General features: G+C 54.7%; 1 protein-coding gene across 1 annotated transcript; it reads right to left on the bottom strand.

Moving 5' to 3' along the window:
- Positions 1-896: 896 nt before the first annotated feature.
- MEX3A (mex-3 RNA binding family member A) lies at positions 897-16787 on the bottom strand. Its single transcript, XM_014889333.2, has 2 exons — positions 16293-16787; positions 897-5333 (listed from the first exon to the last, which is right to left on the bottom strand). Exons 1-2 carry the CDS (start codon positions 16759-16761, stop codon positions 4228-4230), a joined length of 1575 nt encoding a protein of 524 aa, XP_014744819.1. The 5' UTR covers positions 16762-16787; the 3' UTR covers positions 897-4227.
- Between the last annotated feature and the right edge of the window lie 243 nt (positions 16788-17030).

Below are 17030 nucleotides of genomic sequence, written 5' to 3'. Positions count from 1 at the left end.
ATCACTTCAGCACCCCGAGGGGTTATCCCAAAAGCCTGCCAAGGATCGTGGGGGCAGCTGAAGCCAGCGAGGTTCAGTCCAGCTGGTTCGCACTGCAACAAGGGCACCCTCGTGGTGGGAGGGAAGGGGAGAAGTGCAAGGAGCCGGCTCGGTGGGCGCTGCAAAAAAAGGGATGGGTGCAGGAGGAGGGGGCTGTCTTTAGTTATCGTTATTGCTGGTGAATTAGACCAACAAGCCATTTTTAGTCACCTATCAAGGAAGATACAAGTCAGAGCAAATAGTTAAGGTCATGGGCATTTTTCTTGTTTTTTGTTTTTATTTTTTTTTTTAAGATTTTTATATATATACATATATTTAAAAAGAGAGAAAAAAAAAATTACGCAAATTTGTTGTTTAAGCCCCGCAACCGGGCTCCCCATGGATGCCAACAGGCAGGGCCCAGGCTGCCCCTCTCTGGGTGCCCCACGGGGCCAGGGAGAGGCCCGAGCCCCCCGAGTTCCCTGCAGCCCCCGCTCGAGGCAGAGGTAGCTCTCGGTGCATTTACAGCGCCTGTTTTTTCTTTCTTCCAAAGTTGCTACATCAAAATATGGAGTCGGTGGGGGGTACAGCGGGAAGCAGGGAACAGGGAAAAATCAAAATAAAACAGGGGCCGAAATACTTCTATTCATTTTAAACTAGAACTGCTACATCAAGCTTTTTTTTTTAATATATATGTATATGTATATATATATGTGTATATATATATATATATATAAAGGTTATTGGAACTGAAGATTTTATTAAAGGCCAGCTTGGAGACTTGAGTAGGAACCTCATCTGCAGAGAGGGGCAGCCCCCCCAGGACAGCCCCACTCTGGTTCCCAACAGCAAGCATTGGACGTTTGTTTGGGTCATGATTATTTTTTTTTCCCTTCTTTTTTTTTTTTTTTTTTTTTTTTTTTAAAGAAAGGGGTTTTGTTTTTTTTTCTCTAACATTTTTCAGCATGCAGGAGGCTTTTACATCGTTTTCTCTTGTTAAGGTGAGGGAGGAGGTACAAGGAGCAGAGGTGAGCCCCCTGTACCTTCCCCATTCCCCACTCCCTACAGTCAGTGCTAGAACAGGTCCCCCCACCCCAGGTCCCCAACACAGGGGTCTCCTTCCCCCCTCCCCACTCCCACCCACCTCTTCACAACCTGGCATCAAATAAAGACATTGATCAAGAACTTGCTCACATTACCACGAACAGACTCCACTCAGCCAAGAACGACTACTCACTCACTAACACAGCGGCCACGCCGCGCCCGGCTCAGCCCCTCCAGCACCAACACGAACATTTCTGAGCGCCCCCCGAAGGGTGGGCGACCCCCCTGCCCGCCCCCCGCCCCCCAGCTCGTGCTCCAACCACTCTCTCTCTACATCAGCGGGAGAATTTTGCGCAATGAACAGATAAAAGACGGCCCTGGGGTGGGGAGGGCGGGACGTGATGGAGAAGGTGGCACTGGGGAGGGGAGAGGTTCCCGGAGAACAGGCATGTCCCCCCCTCCTTTTCCTTCCCTTCCTTTAACTGGGACCAAACTGAGGCCAGATTTGGAATGAGAACTGGGTCAGTTTTAGGAAGGACGTGGCCAGCGCTGGCCAGGGCTCCGAAGCCTTTGAGGAAGGGACGGCTTTGCCCCAGGACAGTGCTGGGACACGGGGGCTCTGGGAGTTCATGCAGAGCACCCAGCCCTCCATAACCCTGCAGCCCCCACCCCAGTGGGTCCCACACACGGCACCTTCCCCCAGGAAGGGCTCGCATCCCGACCCGGTCCTGGTGTGTCCTGGCTGTGCTGCAGGACAACCACAGGGCCAGGGATTTCTTAAAGCTTTGGGGAGGAGGGGAGTACCAATTCTGCCTGACAGTGCCCCGTTAGCACGGCATTGTTACACTTGTCTTTACTTTTTCCAAAACATCAGCATCTACTACAGCCTGGGAACATTGTCCACCCCTCCAATCCACCTCCTGCCCCTACAGAATATATCATAGTTGATGCGAAACAGTGGAGGCATCCCATCATCCCACCATCATTTCAAACCCTCCAACTGGTATCTGAAGACCCAAAGTGGATCTTTATCAGCACAGAGCACCAGCACCACCTGCCCCAGCACAGTGGGCTCAGCCCCTTCAGTCACCACGGCTGGCCTGAGCCCACTGTGCCAGGGCACAGACAGCAACTGGGAGCAAGCAGCAGCAAACTGAGCAGAAGAGAGGATGTTCCCAGGAACATTATTACGATGAAAATAAAGTCTCCTGTAACTGAAGGGAATAAAAAAATCTCAGGTGATTTTTTTGTTTGCTTTTTTTTTTTTTTTTTTGCTATTAGAACTGTCTCTGCCAAGTTGTGAAACTTGTCGGTTCAGTTCTACATCAGGGTCCAGGATCTGTGAGCAGAAGTTGAGGGGTAGGAAATGGGGAAGCGGTGGTAGTGGGAGAAAAATTATATATATGGGTTTATATACACACATATATATATATATAGGTGCTTGATTAATTAAGTGCCTATATATATATATACACACATATATTTATAGCTGGGTGTACTGGTACTCAATAGGTCAATCCAACACATTTTTACCATCACAGCATTTTGGCATCCACAGACCAGCTGAACAAACCTGATGGAGTGAAGGTGCTGGCCTGCACCTTGCATGCGTTGGCACGGGAGCCAGATCTGAAGCTCATCCTCTCCCACTTCCCAATGGTTTTAAAGTATCTCATTAAACAAAACCAGGAGTCTTGAAATGATTAAAGGATGTTCAACAAGGCATTTTTTTTTTCTGTTTTGTTTCGTTCTGAAAAAAATATAATATATAAAAGTGGCCAACCTCAGGAAGATCCAGGAAAAGGACAGCTGAAGAGGTTTTGGTCCATAAAGAAATACTTTTTCTTCTTCTTTGTTTTTTTTTTTCCCCCACTTGGTTTGGGTAACAAAAGTTTTGGTCCAGTTTAAAAACAACAACAACAAAATTATCTCTATAAACTCGGGGTTTTTTTTTGCTCTCTGTTGGGATGCATGTTGGTTTCATATGGGCTCATTGCCTGTATTGCATGATCGTCTCTCTTAGGTTTTGGTGCAATAGGTATATTTTTTAAGAAAAGAAAAGCACAATGTTCTCTGTGTGTGTGTGTGTGTGCGGTGTGTGTAGCTGCAGCTGGCATCACTTGGAGAAAAGAATGAGGAGTGACCTACAGAAACGTGGAAGTCGATGCACTCCCCCCATGGATGGGAACTCGGGACTGCTTTGGAAATACCCTGTTAGTGACTCCTGATTGGACTGATGAACAAATCCCTGCTTGGATAAGGAAAAAAGAACAAAGTTCCAGACTCCACGGTGGCTCAGAATAACAAAATAAACACTCGTCGCCTGGTGTGATCCCAATAGGTTCTTCCAAACCTTCTTCAGTTTCACTGGCGTCGTTTTTATTTCTTCACCTTATTTTTTTATTTTCTTTTTTTTTTGTGTGTTTTTTGTTTGGCTTTTTTTAGAAAAAAAGGAAAACAATAAAAGTTCTTTAGCTGTGATTTTTTTTGTTTAAATCTTTGAGGTAATACAGTTGTGCCCTCGTTCTAACAGGTTCCCAGAGGTTGATGGTTTCTTTCTTGTTCTTCTAAATCCCTGTCATCCGTTTTCCTTTCTTTCTGTTGTTTCTTTCTGAGCTCCCAGTTGGGCCGACAACCCTGGGGGGAGGAGAGTGGGGGTTTCAGGCCAAGACGAAGGTTGCAAGTGGCTGGAGAAAGGCTGGCAGGGCCCTCCCTGCATCCCTGCTCCCTCCCCGGTCGATCCAGGTGGCCTGGCTTGGTCATTGCCAAGAAGTCGCAATCTCACCACCAAAAAAAACTGAACTAAACCGCTTTGCTTGCGAGATCCGAGTGTGCGTTCCGAGTACTTGGTTTACAAAAGACATTGCAGGCTGGAGCATTGTTCGCCCTTCAAAATTTCTGGCTTTGCTATTAATTTTAATTTTATTATTCACTTTTTTTTTTAAAAAATAACATACATTGCTTGTAAAATAATTTCTTTTCTTCTTCTTCTTCTTCTTCTTTAAATTAATTTATTCTTTCATTCTTCTTTTTTTTTTTTTGTTCTTCAGATGTCATTATTATTATTATTATCATTATTATTATTATCGTCATCATTTTTCTCTCACGGACCCCCCCCACTCTCCCTTCCTACCCCCACCCCCCCCAACGCCCTGCTCTGTCTCTTTAGGAAAATATTCTAATGGCCTGAGTGGCTGCCGCGTGGCAAACGGGGCACTCGGGATCAGTCCTCTCGCAGATCCTCACGGCACACTCCATGCAGAAGAGGTTGTGGCCGCACGGCACCAGCGCGGCCGTGACCTCGCTCTCGAAGCACACCATGCACTCGCGGCTGCTGGCCACCGACGTCCGGGCAGCGGCGGGCGTTCCCAGCTTGGAAAACCCCTGGAGAGGCTCCCCCTGCGACCGCCTGGGCAGCCCCGACAGGCCGGGCTCCGGGATGGAGGAGGACGGGGAGCGGTGCGAGTTGGGGTGGATGGTGCCAGTGCTGCTGGAGCGCTGCTGCTTCGAGAAGAGCACCGAGACGGGGTTGGTGTTCTCCTGCCCGGCCCACATCGGGGCCCCCGACTCGGGCACCCCATAGTACAGATCCTGCTTGTTCACGCCGTAGTTGGGGAAGAGGTAACCGTAATTGAAGTCGTTTTGGTCGTTCAGCCGCGGGGTCTCATAGACGGGGTCAACAGAGCAGTCGCCAATGCAGCCCAGGCTGTTCTGCCGGAAGGTGGACAGGGGCTTGCAGCCCGGCGCCGGCGTGTGCACCCGCCAAGCCTCGGAGTAGCGGTTCTCCATGCCGGAGTCGGGGCTGCTGGAGAGGAAGTCATTCTCGTTGTTGTACTCCAGAATCTTGCCTGTCCTCACCGCAATGTGTGTCTCGATCTCCTCCCGGGCCCGCTCCACGTTGCCCGGCGCGCCGGTGATCTCAAAGACAGGGTCCCGGTCTCGGCTTGGCGTGATGATGTAGGTGTTGGTCTGCTGCTGGATCCGCTTGATGGTGGCTCCCTTGGGGCCCACCACCAGCCCCACCACGCGGTAGGGCACGCGCACCCGGATGGTGACCTGCCCCGGCAGGGTGGGCGCGCTGCCAAAGGTGGTGCCCGCCTTGTTGCGGGAGGCCCTGATCATGGAGAAGTGCTCGGCTGCCGAGATGATCTCCCGCCGGGCCATGGCCACGTCCTCCCGCCGCCCCGTCACCATGAACACCGGCTCTTCCCCCCGCACCGGGGTCTTGATGTAGGTGTTGGTCTTTGCCCGCAGGGCTTTGATCTTGCAGCCTTAGGGAGAGAGAGAGAAGAAGGCAGGGCAGTTAACGAGGCTGTCCCACCGCTCGCCCTGCTCTGCAGGACACTGGGCTGAGTGGCCATCATCTCCCGTGCCACCTGGCAGCCACTGTGCAGGACATGGAACAAGGGAATGGCCTCATCCCCCCCAGACCCGAGGGGAAATGCCAGAGGGAGGTCTGCCCTCACCGTTCCCAGAGACTTGCTCCCCCAGGAGTGCCATGCTCCCTCACCCCCCAAAATGGGGATCACTATTTTGTGTGCTGCACCCCACCACACCATCCCCCCGCCGCCTTCCCTCAGCAGTCATCTCGAAGATCTCCCTTCCACACACCCAACACCACGGAGTAATGGGAGATCCACCCCAGGTGTCAGCCCTGAGACCTGTCCCCAGAGTGACCCCCCAGAGACAACGGTCATCCTTGGGCTCTGGGGACAGGGCTGATGCATGGGGAAGCCTGGAGGTCACAGGAGAACAGGGAGATGCCAGTCCCACAGCCTGGATGGCCAGTGTGGAACCCCTTGGCCACCCTGTGCCAGATCCCAAGGGCAGTTGCCTGCCATGTCTCCAGAGAGCCAGAGGATTTTGGCACTACTGAGGAAGTTTTGGGGTGAATGTGGTGAACTTCAGGCGACCAAGTTTGGAGGGGAGTTGCAGAGATGCAGCAGTTTGGGCCTCCCCACTGCAGCTATGACAGGACTGCAAATGCCAGCAGAGCTAGAAGGCCAGGGGCAGCAGGAGGCCAGGATTTGCTTTGGGGCTGAAACAGCAAGAAATGGGGCAGGGCTGCCCTCCTGTGAGCCCCACAGCAGGCTGTACAAAAACTCCTGCTCCAGGTGCTCAGAACCTCTCCTAAGATCACTGGCCAAGTGGTGCTTTTGTGTACCAGTATCCATGTCCCAGAGCCCACTGAGCCCATTCCCCAACTCCTAGAACCCACCAAGCCCATTTCCCAGCTCCTCACAGCTCAGAAAACACCCTTCTGCTTTCCCAAAAAGGGCAAAAGTCTTCCCAGTGTGTTTTGGCTTCCAAAAGATCTTTCAGAGGGTCTTGATCCAGCTGTTTGGCTCCAGGTTCCCAGACGACACCAGGAATGTTTTTACAGATGTGGCACAGTTCTCTAAACTACTCCTGGACCCCTCCTTGCTGTCCTGCCCCTCAGAGCCCTCTCTCGAAAAGCCTCACTTGGTGCCCCAAGGCATTTCTGAAGCCTGGCACCGAGCTGCCATGCAGGCTGGGGGTTCCTCTGCAGCAGGGATGCTCAGAGCTCAGATCTCAAAGGAAAGTTAAAACCTGCGATTCTCCAGTGCAGATGAAGTAAGGTGAGCACTTTGCTGCTGTTTCCCGAGGATTGGGGTGTCTGATGCAAGGCTCACGGAACCAGAGGATGAGGACACAGCACTGGGACCACTGTGAGATCCCCCAGCGCCTCCTGTCCCACCTTGTCTCCCCAGAAAAGACCATCTCCTGCACTTCCTCTGACTACCTGACACCAGCAGGTTTACACACACTCCACTCACATCACACTTCAACACACAAAGACCTGCAAACGATGCCTCTGCAACCACAAAATGCAGATTCCTCAGCTCCTGGGCTGGAACATTATTATTTATACAGATCCTAATAAAAAACAGCATCTCTCAGGCTGGGAGCTCAGGGCTGCCACTCATCCACAGCTCCTCTTGTGAGACACAGGCTGGTGACACCGGGGTGTTCACGGCATCCCAGCACACCGGGTCATCGGCAAGAATTGAAGCTGCACCTGTGGTGATGGGAACAGCCTCGTGCCTCTGACAGGAGCTGACAGGAACGACTCCCTGGGCTGGCAGGGGCCACGGCAGACACTGCATCCAACAGTGCCCGGCGTGGAGCACGCTCAGCTCAGCTCAGCTCAGCTCAGCCCAGCTCAGCTCAGCCCAGCCCAGCCCAGCCCAGCCCAGCCCAGCCCAGCTCAGCCCAACTCAGTCTAGCCCAGCCCAGCCCAGCTCAGCTCAGCTCAGCTCAGCTCAGCCCAGCCCATCCTAGCCTACCCCAGCCCAGCTCAGCTCAGCCCAGCCCATCCCACCCCACCCCACCCCAGCCCAGCCCAGCCCAGCCCAGCCCAGCCCAGCCCAGCCCAGCCCAGCTCAGCTCAGCCCAGCCCATCCCAGCCCAGCCCAGCCCAGCCCAGCCCAGCTCAGCTCAGCTCAGCCCAGCCCAGCTCAGCTCAGCTCAGCTCAGCTCAGCTCAGCCCAGCCCAGCCCATCCCATCCCATCCCATCCCAGCCTAGCCCAGCCCAGCCCAGCCCATCCCATCCCATCCCAGCCCAGCCCAGCCCAGCCCAGCCCATCCCAGCCCAGCTCAGCTCAGCTCAGCCCAGCCCAGCCGGCACCGCACGGGCACCGGGCACAGCCCCCGGCACACCCGGCCCCCCTGGCACCGCCCTGAACCCGCTGCCCCTCAGAGGGTCTTGGCAGCAGCATGGGACACATGCCAGAACTTCGCTGTCGACTCCCTGCGTGACTTTTAACTCCTCGGAGCTACTTCAGCTCCTGGAGCCTCATTTCCCATTTCTGGAGCAGGAATAGCTGTCTCCTGCCTTGTGCTCCTGCAAAAATTTCCTCTTAACACTCTGCTGCTGCACTAAACCCATCTCTGAAACAGAAATTCCATGTTTCTGGAGAATGGAAATGCCAGATCTGGCACAAAGAAGGATCTGGGAAAATCCCCAAATCCAAACCAAATCCACCCCCTGCCAAATGCAGTGTAGCTCACGGGTTACTCCCCAGAGTTTGCACCATGAGGTACGTTTGTGATGTTTTGTGGAATAAAGTTTCCAAACAGCCCATGTGGACCAATGGTCACCCAGTGGTGTGCTATTAGCTCCCAGGAAAGTCAAAGGACAGGACTTCATGGAGCCAGGCACAACTCAACTGTAGCATAAAGGTTCATCCCAAGGAGAGCTGGACAGAACTGTGAGAGGTCACCTCTGCCCTCTGGTACCCCCGGGCAGCATGGGCTGTCCCTGACCCACCACTGGCAGGCATTTCCCTGCCCCACTCCTGTGCTGCTCTCTCCCAAGAGGGAGATTCCATCTTAGGAAGATTAACCGAGATGCCACCATTTCCCCAGGGATATCACCGGAGCATCACACGGAAAGACAGGGGTGTTCACAGCAAGCAGGAGCTGGAAATGCCTCCCCGTGCATCACCCCAGGCTGTAGGAGCGCCATCACATTCCGCAGTGACCCGAGCTCTGCCTCCGGAGCGCAAGGCTTGCTCTCCTGTGCAGAAAAGACCTCAGGCAGGCACGGCTGGGATTGGGCTCGGCGTTGTTCTGAGCTGTGGGACAATGCCGGCGTGTGGGGGAGAGGGATCTGAGCCCGGCAGGACAGGAAACGATCACGGAGCTGACAGCGAGGGTCAGGCAGGCAGAGCGGTGACAAAGGACGGGGGCTCCATGCTGGGGACAGATGGAAAGGAACAGTGGCAAGGAATACACATGAATGAGGGCAAATGTAAGCACGTTCCACTAGCTGGAGGAGAGGGAGGGAGTCAGGGATGGAGCAAAGGTGATGGAATTGAGGGAAAGGCACACCCTGATCCCTCCAAGGGAGGAGGAGAATGAGGTGCATGGAGGCAAAGCCAAGACACCCCAAAACGACCAAGGGAAGATGGGCAAGGAGAGAGCAGGGCGAGAGGGAGGGGAAGGAGGATCTGGAACGGACAAAAGGACGCGTGGTGCAGTCGGTGGTGTGAGAAGGGGGGGAGGAGGGAGGGTCTCTGTGCAGGCCTGCAGACGGGAAAGCCAGCTTTGTGGAGACAGACAGATGGGGATCCTGTGCTTAAAAACAGGAGAAAATCACCTCCTAGGAAATTAGACCGAGTCCAGCAAGCCCAGCAGCCCAGAGGGCTCAGCAGTCCCAACCTCCAGCAGCTCTAAACTGGCACAGACAATGGCCAAAGCATCAGCAGCCCAAATCCAGAGAACTCCACAACTTCCAGGGGCACTACACTGGTTTTCATCAGCTAAAACCAGGCTGGGCTCAAACGTGATTTACTCACTTAGTGCCAAGGCTCCGGGCCCATCAGCCCCACCCGACTCTGCTTTGCACACTAACAGGGGTCTGAGCCTCCTTTGAGATCACCCTGCTGCTGATGGAGCACAGCTGGATCAGGACGTGGCCTGTGACAGCCCAGCCACATGGGCAGCACACACCAACGTGCTTATTCCAAACAGAAATTGTCCTGCAAGGGGTGTTTTATGGACACTTTCTCTTTGTGGATAACTGAAATTTAAAAACACCATGTAACAAAGCATTTTACTCGGGATTATTCAAAGGGGAGAGAGGTGGAAGGGAGGGAATTGCCTAGCAGGTGGCCTCAAAATGAAGCTAAGGGAAGAAAAGGACCCATGAAAGCTATACTAATACATAACCTGGTGTATGTTCTCCTCGTTATGGCAGCGCACAGACATCAGTGTGTCGATCCCTGGCAGACCCCTGCCACTTAGATTTTTATATTAAACAGAGTATTAAGCCCTTTCTCATTGTGTTCCCACAGCCTACCTTCTATTATCCTGGTTTTCGTCAATAATGCAGATCCCAAAGCATTTCATGAAGGAGGCTGTAAGCTCAGTTACTCCCCTCACCCTTTTTTCTCTTTAATTTCACTGATTACCAATTGACTCAAAGTAAACATGTTTGCAAATTACCTGAGTACATCACAAACATTCCCACACAGGACCAAACCCTGGAGGAGTGGAGAGCCTCTGGTGCTCAGACCAGTCAGCTAACTGGAATTAATCCGCAGAGCAGCCATCTCTGGCTGAAAACATATAATAAATTGAGTCTAGACATTGCCAAGATGGGTGGCGGGGGTCAGGGGGAGATCTGGATGCACAGCCACCTTCTCGTCTCTGCTTATCCCTGCATCAGGGCAACGAATCCATCAAAATGAACAGAGAAGGCTCCAGGAGCTTGGTTCACCTCTCCAGCAAAGGCAGCTGCTCACAAGGGACACGAGGGTGCTGGATGCATCTGATCTGTCGTTTCTTTAGCATGAACCCATGCCGAATGTTCTCACTCTGAGCAGCCCCAAAGCAAGGTGTTCTCACGGGAGCTCAGAGGGGTTTCCAGCAAGGCAGTGCCTGGAATGGATGTGCCCAGCACACCACCACGGTGACAATGCCATCAGCACGGTGCAATGGCACACACAGACATGCCTGTAGAGTAGATCCCCCAAACAATTTCACTTTGGTGTAAATTCAGAGTTAGACCTGCTGATGACCTTCTCCTCGGTGCTGCCACAAGGCCAGATCCTGCACAGGTAAATTCTGCTACTGATGCAGTCCAGAGACTCCCAGTTGGCACCAGCTGGCACCTCCAGCCCAGGAGCATGACCCTGACCCTGGAAGCACCAGAGGAGCTGTACCAGCCACAGCAAACAGCTCCGCAGCCAACCCCGAGGTGGATCTTTTTGTTTCATTGACTATGTTGTGGTTTTATTTTGGAAAACACACCTCACAAATCACTCCAGGTTCTGATATTTCTTGTTTTCATCAGATACAAAGTAATGTCTACAGACAAAAGCTTTTTAGTTCTCATTTATCCCAAGCACAGATACAAATTACACCTGCAAATACCCCGGGCAGTTCGTTCCGGCAGTGCTAGTGGGGTGCAAGAGGGTCTAAGGGCAAATTAGAACTCGGTCTTTTTTTTCCATTGTAGTCATAAAATTGAAGAGGATCATAAAATAAACAACCCTCAGCTACCTCGGGTAAGGTGGGGCATTCTTTTCCCCGTTAACATGAAAGCCTTGTTAAAAGACAAGCACACAAAGAACCTCATAAGTAAACCCTCCTGACGGCCTGTGGGGTAAGGTTTTGCTGCATTGAAAACCTGATGGAAGTGGTGTCAAAAAACACAAATGCACACAAAAGGACCACAACCAACCAACTAAATCTCTTTGCACCGAGGGTTTATTGTCCTGATGATGCAAGTTGTGTTTACAAGAAAGGGGAAAAAACACCACCCAACACACCATGCCAGGAAAATCAGTGACTGCCTTGTTCCAGTGCGGCGATTTTACGCTTTTTCACATTGTGATGAAAGTTGTTTATGAAAAAAAAAAAAACAAAAAAACCCAAAAAACAAAGGAAGAGGGGAAAAAACACCCGGCAGAAAGAGCCCCACAGACAATCACCGCCTTATGCGGTGGAAGAAAGTTGGGAAGCGGATGCCCCCGGCCCCGTGGTGATGCATGGCGTGCAGTGGGTGTGCCCCGCATGCACGATCCCGCCGGAGCCGGGCAGTGCGGGGGAAGCGGGGCACGGCGAGCGGCGGGGGACGCAGGCAGGCAGGGAGGGAGGGAGGGAGGGAGGGAAGGGGCTGCCAGACAAAGGCGGGGGCCCCCACCCAATGCCAGCTCGCTTTCCCACTGCCCTAGATTCCGCTGCGGCGCGGTTCACTCGGTCAGCGCGGCACCCGAGCCGCCCGATGCGATGCGCGGGGAGCGTGCGTTGTCTCCCGAGAAAATTCCCTTTGTCTCTCTCACAGACCCATTCTCTCCTCCCACCTCCAGTTCAAACAGCACAAAGTCGATCCCGTTCCGCACTTTTCCCTCGTGAAAATTCCGACCGATGCTCATTAGCACTTTGTAACAACCCGACACCCACTGCAATATCTCTCTGCCTTTAAGGCCCATCCCGAGCTGCCGGAGCAGCGCACGGAGGTTGTCTTCAGACCCCACCAGATCCGGTGGCTTTTGCTCCAAGATTTCGGTGAGGCGAGGAGACAAGAAGATCTGCCCCCCTCGCTGCTTCTCGGATGCTGTACATACATCCACCTCCACAGGGTGGGTGGGGGAGCTGCCATCATCAGACTTCCTCAATGGAAAAGGCTTCCTTGGACTATTTTTAAATGCTGAAAGCATTGGAGCATGTTTGGAGCTACACAAAGAGCCCAATCACCTGGGTTTAGTGGGGCTTCTTGTTATTTGACTTCACCTTGCCAAGAAACAGCAATTTATGTTAAGATCCTCTCGCACATAATCTCATTCCTGGTGACAACAGGCTGGTTGGAGCAGGCTGGGAGACGCTGCATCAAAGGATGTCTGTGAGTACAGGTGACAATGGATGCTATTACTATGATGAGACCAAGAGCCCTTAGAAGGACCAAAAATCCTCGGGGTCCAAAAATCCTTACAGAGAAAGTCTCATCTGGGAGTGGGTGCAGAATGAAGCCAAACCAACCCCACACCTTCTCCCAACACCTGCACACACCAGACACACACACAAAGAACCAGCACTGTGTCTCCCTAACCACAACATCTGGCCCTAAATGTGCCCTGCAGCCTCTTCCCTGGCTCCACTGACAGCAGCCCAGTTCGTCTGTGGGAGCGGGCAGAAAAGTTGGATTTGAATCTTGATCTGGCTGATCCACACCCACCTCAGGTACTTCTAGGGAAGAACCCGGACACCACAGTGACTGAGGATTTCTGCCCCTTTCTAATTTCACAGTCTGCACAACCAAAACGTGATGCCCTTCAGACACTCTCCATTCCTCCCAGCACCTCTCCCATCTCAACACACATCCCTGGATGTCCCACCATCTCCTCAAAAATCTACTGCAAACACCTCCAGTGCTTTGTCTTTACAATTTCATCGGCGTGGCTGTGAGAGCCAACACAGTCATGACAGGCTATTGCAGGCAGGACACCCACAACGAGGAGAAATACAAGAGCCACCAAGCACTCTGATGTGCCACGCAGGCCTGGACTGGCTGCAGAACCAGGGAGCACCGTCCATGCCATGGCACAAACCAGGAGGTTTGGTCACCCAACTCAGCACAGCTGGAGTTCACACACAGGCCAGGGGAAGGGGGGTGACCTGCAGGAGCCCTGACTCAGGCAGAGATTCACCCCTGCCCCTCATCCTCACAGCAACAGGAGGACAGGCATGCACGGCTCCACCTCCAGCCAGGGAAGGGGTGTCACTACCAACCATGCCAGGGGTCACAGGCACCAGTCAAAGGGATTCTCGTGACTTCATCCCCTCATTTTTCCTTTTCCACTTTCCTGTCCTCGAGTTGGCAAAGCAGCCCTTGGTACATCCCACCAGCCACCCAGCTCTTTGCCACGGACCCTGGGGCACCAGCTGGAGGAGCCTGTCTGGCCATTCCCACAGCCCAGCATCTCATCCCAGCCAGGCCCCCATCCCAGCCGGCTCGAGGCTGTGCTGCTGGAGCCGTGCTGCTCAAATTCAGCGCACAAACCAGCCCCAGCACAAACCTGAGCAAGGTTTCCAGCAGGCGATTGGCTCCGTGAGGGCACGTTCACAGCTCCTGGGGAAAGCAGAGCTGCCAAGCTCAGGTTGAGTTCCTGCAGCATCTCTTGCTTGGAGTGGAGCCACCCCCTCTGCCACAATTACACCTCTTCACAAAACAGCCTTAGAGACATTCCATTAAAAATATATCGGGCTTGAGCCTTATTTACACTTAAGTGCTTTTTCACTCCCTTGACAAAGTGAGGGGTGGCCTGATGGCAGGTGGAATTCCCATGGCCAAGTGCGTGCACCACAAACCCTGTGCCCAGATCCAGGCCTCTCATATCCACGTCTGCCTGTGAGGAACACTTTCATAGATGGTTGATATTATTATAAAATAATCTGAAGGGATAGTGGGATATTACTATTTTATTCAGAAAATAGCAAGTTGAAGAAAAAGCTAAACCCTATTACCAAATAAAGCCGTGAAATAATTTTTATTTCATTATTACTTTTTCCCCCTCCCTTTTTCAAGATGTTCATCACCCTGTTCACAGGTACCCATAAAACAATTGTTTTCCTAGAAAACCATCTGCCACAGGAGCAGTACTACCAAGGGGTGACAATCTGCAGTTTCTGGGATTCCTGGTCAGGCATCCATGAGAGTTCAGGATTCCATCCCCCTGGGAGCCTCACACCCAGATCCAGACCCTCTTAATCTGTCCTTCTACACAAAAACAAGGCACAGGAGACAGTGGAGACATTCCTACAGGCCTTTAGAAACAAGTGTGATCTCTGCTGAAGAGCCGTAGCAACAGGGACTGTGCTGAAGGAATCCCCGGCACAGGATCCATCCCACCCACCTCCATGATGGGGCACAGCCTGCACCATCTGCCCCACCAGCCAAAGGAGCACAGTCACAACCGCGTCCCCACAGCTCCAGCACACTGACATTTCAGTTTCCCAGATGTGGGAAAACCCTCACACGCACAAAAAAATGGTGGAAAAAATCCAGGTCTCCACGCTCCTCTCCATCGCTCTGGACACAACAGGCACGTGCTGCGTTCTGAACACATCGGAACACACCCCCTTCTCAGGAGTCTGGGGCAGCACTGCGATTCTGGAAGAAAACAGCCCTGGCACATTTCCCCTCGGTTCCGCCTGCCGAATCCTCTTTCCCAACTTTATTAAACAAAGGGGGCCTGATTCTCTATGGCCTCACACCCACCCGTGCAGAGTTGGTGCTGAGCCCACCGTTGTCTGCCCGCGCTCCACTCCCGGCAATGTAAAGGCAGCACAGTGAGGATCAGGATCAGGGCCAGTGGCATCTCCTGGGCCAGACCTTCACCCCTTCGTGCCCGTCCCCCCGGGTCCCCAGTGAGGGGCCCCCATCCCAGTGTGGACGCCAGAGCAAGAGCTGTTCCCTCGGCTGCAGATGCCCCAAGTTTTGGGGAGGTCAGCATCCCCGGACTCGTGCCCACTCTCCATCCCTGCGCGGGAACCGGACCCTCTCTCCAGGGCTGAGGGCAAGCAGAGCCTGGCAGGCCCCATTGTTCCACCCGCACGCCCTAGCGCCAGGGATGCCCAGCAAGGAGTCATTTGTGTCCCTCTCCCCGTGGCTTCCCCTCGCCCACTTCAGTCCTTCTCGGGGCACTGGGGGGTCATCACCCCCCGAGTCCCACCACAAACCCCCTGCTCAGGCGCCTTCGATCCCAACCCACAGGGGAGCATCTGCCCATGGAGCCGCAGGCTCTGCCCACCGCACTTCCAGAGCGTCAAGTTACTTGTTCAGAGAAAGAAAGAAAGAAAGAAAGAAAGAAAGAAAGAAAGAAAAAAAAAAAAAAAAAGCCCAACACTTAGCCGCACTATTATTATTTTTTTTTTCTCTGTAGCGACTCAAAACTTCTCTCGGCAGCGCCGTGCCCCGGCTCCTGCAGTGCCCACGGGCGGCACGGGGCCCCGCACCACACACCCGGGAGTGGTGGGGGTGGGCGAGGGGTGACTTAAGAGTGGGTGTGGTATGGATATATATATATATATATATGATTTTTTTTAAAGCCCTCCTCCATTCCACCTCGCTCCGAACGGAGCCGTGAGGAGAACAAAAGCATCACTGTGGCGGCGCGCGGGCAGCGGCTGCGGGGGGCCCACGCGGGACGGCGGGTCCTGCTCCAGGGTCCCCCCGCTCCCGGGGGCGGCGGGAGGAGCTCGGCTCGCACCGCGCACCGGCCGCTCGGACCGAGCCCGGCACCACCACACCCCCTCCGCCCGGCCAACAAAGGGGGACTCCGAGGCGCGGGGCCGGGCTCAGCCTGCACCCCCCGCCCTTCCCCCGCCTTATTCCCAGTTTTTTTTTTTTTTTTTTTTTCTTAAGGAGAGCGCGGTCGAGATCGGCTCTTTGGCAGAACCGGGGAGCGGCGCGCGGGGCTCCGGTGCCGGCAGCCGGACAAGCCCCCGCAGCATTCCTATAGATCCTCCATCCCACCCTTCCCAAAAACCCCCGTGCCGGGAGCGCAGCCACCCGCCCACAGCCCGGGAGCCCCGGGCTTTGTCTCCGGCGGGGCCGAGCGGCCCCGGCCCCGGCCCCGAACAATGGGCGGGAGGGAGAGGCGGGGGCAGCGGCGGGGCCCCCCGGCCGCGGGGAAGTGTCCCGGGGCCGGCGAGCGGCGACTCCGGGGGGCTGGGGGGTACCGGGGGTACCGGCGCTCACCTTGCCGTCCCACGATCTCGGCCACGTGCTCGGAGCTGGGCACCGGGACGCACTCGGTGGTGTTGGAGCTGCTCTTGAGCCGCAGCTCGGCCTCCTTGTAGAGCGCGCACAACTTGGGCTCCGCCGCCCCGGCGCTGGGCGCCGCCGAGCCCTTCGGGGCCGCCGGGGGCGGCGGCGGCGGCGGCGGCGGCGGCTGCTGCGGCGGCGGCGGCGGCGGCGGGGGCTGCTGCGGCGGCGGCGGCGGCGGGTTATTGTTGTTGTTGTTGCTGTCCTCCACCAGCACCACGGCCGAGGAGGAGGAGGAGGAGGAAGGCTCGCCTAGCCCCAGCAGGCAGAGCTGGTCCAGGGCGAGCTGCAGCGCCCGGTCATCCTCAAGCAGCGCTCTGTCTTTGCCGCTCCCACCGAAACAGCCTAAATCGCCGAAACCCCCGTTCCTTTCCATTATCCCTGGGACTACCAGGCTAGGCATGGCTAACAAAGGCTTGGGAGGGGGCTGGGGGCTGGGGGGGGGGGGGCGAGAGGAGGGGAGGGGGGGGACACAAAGAGCTCGGGAGGGAGAAGGGAAAAAAAAAGGCAGAGGGAGAGAACGAGAGAGAGAAAAGGACCCTCCGCCCCCCGCCCCCCGCCTGGCCAAGCCCCTTTCCCGTGTAACCCGAGCCCCGCGCCCGCCGCCTCCACCGCGGTCCCCCCGCCGACGCCCCCGCCCCCGGCCGCCGCCGCCGGGGGGTGCGGGGGGTG

Source organism: Sturnus vulgaris, chromosome 31, assembly GCF_052056855.1.
Source record: "Sturnus vulgaris isolate bStuVul1 chromosome 31, bStuVul1.hap1, whole genome shotgun sequence".
Taxonomy (NCBI): Eukaryota; Metazoa; Chordata; class Aves; order Passeriformes; family Sturnidae; genus Sturnus; species Sturnus vulgaris.
This window is presented reverse-complemented; position numbering and strand designations above follow the sequence as displayed.

Coding starts and splice junctions, on each gene's coding strand:
- MEX3A (XM_014889333.2), bottom strand. CDS start 16,761: ATGCCTAGCCTGGTAGTCCCAGGGATAATGGAAAGGAACGGGGGTTTC. Junction 5,334..16,292: donor CGAGATCGTGGGACGGCAAG/GTGAGCGCCGGT, acceptor TCTCTCCCTAAG/GCTGCAAGATCAAAGCCCTG.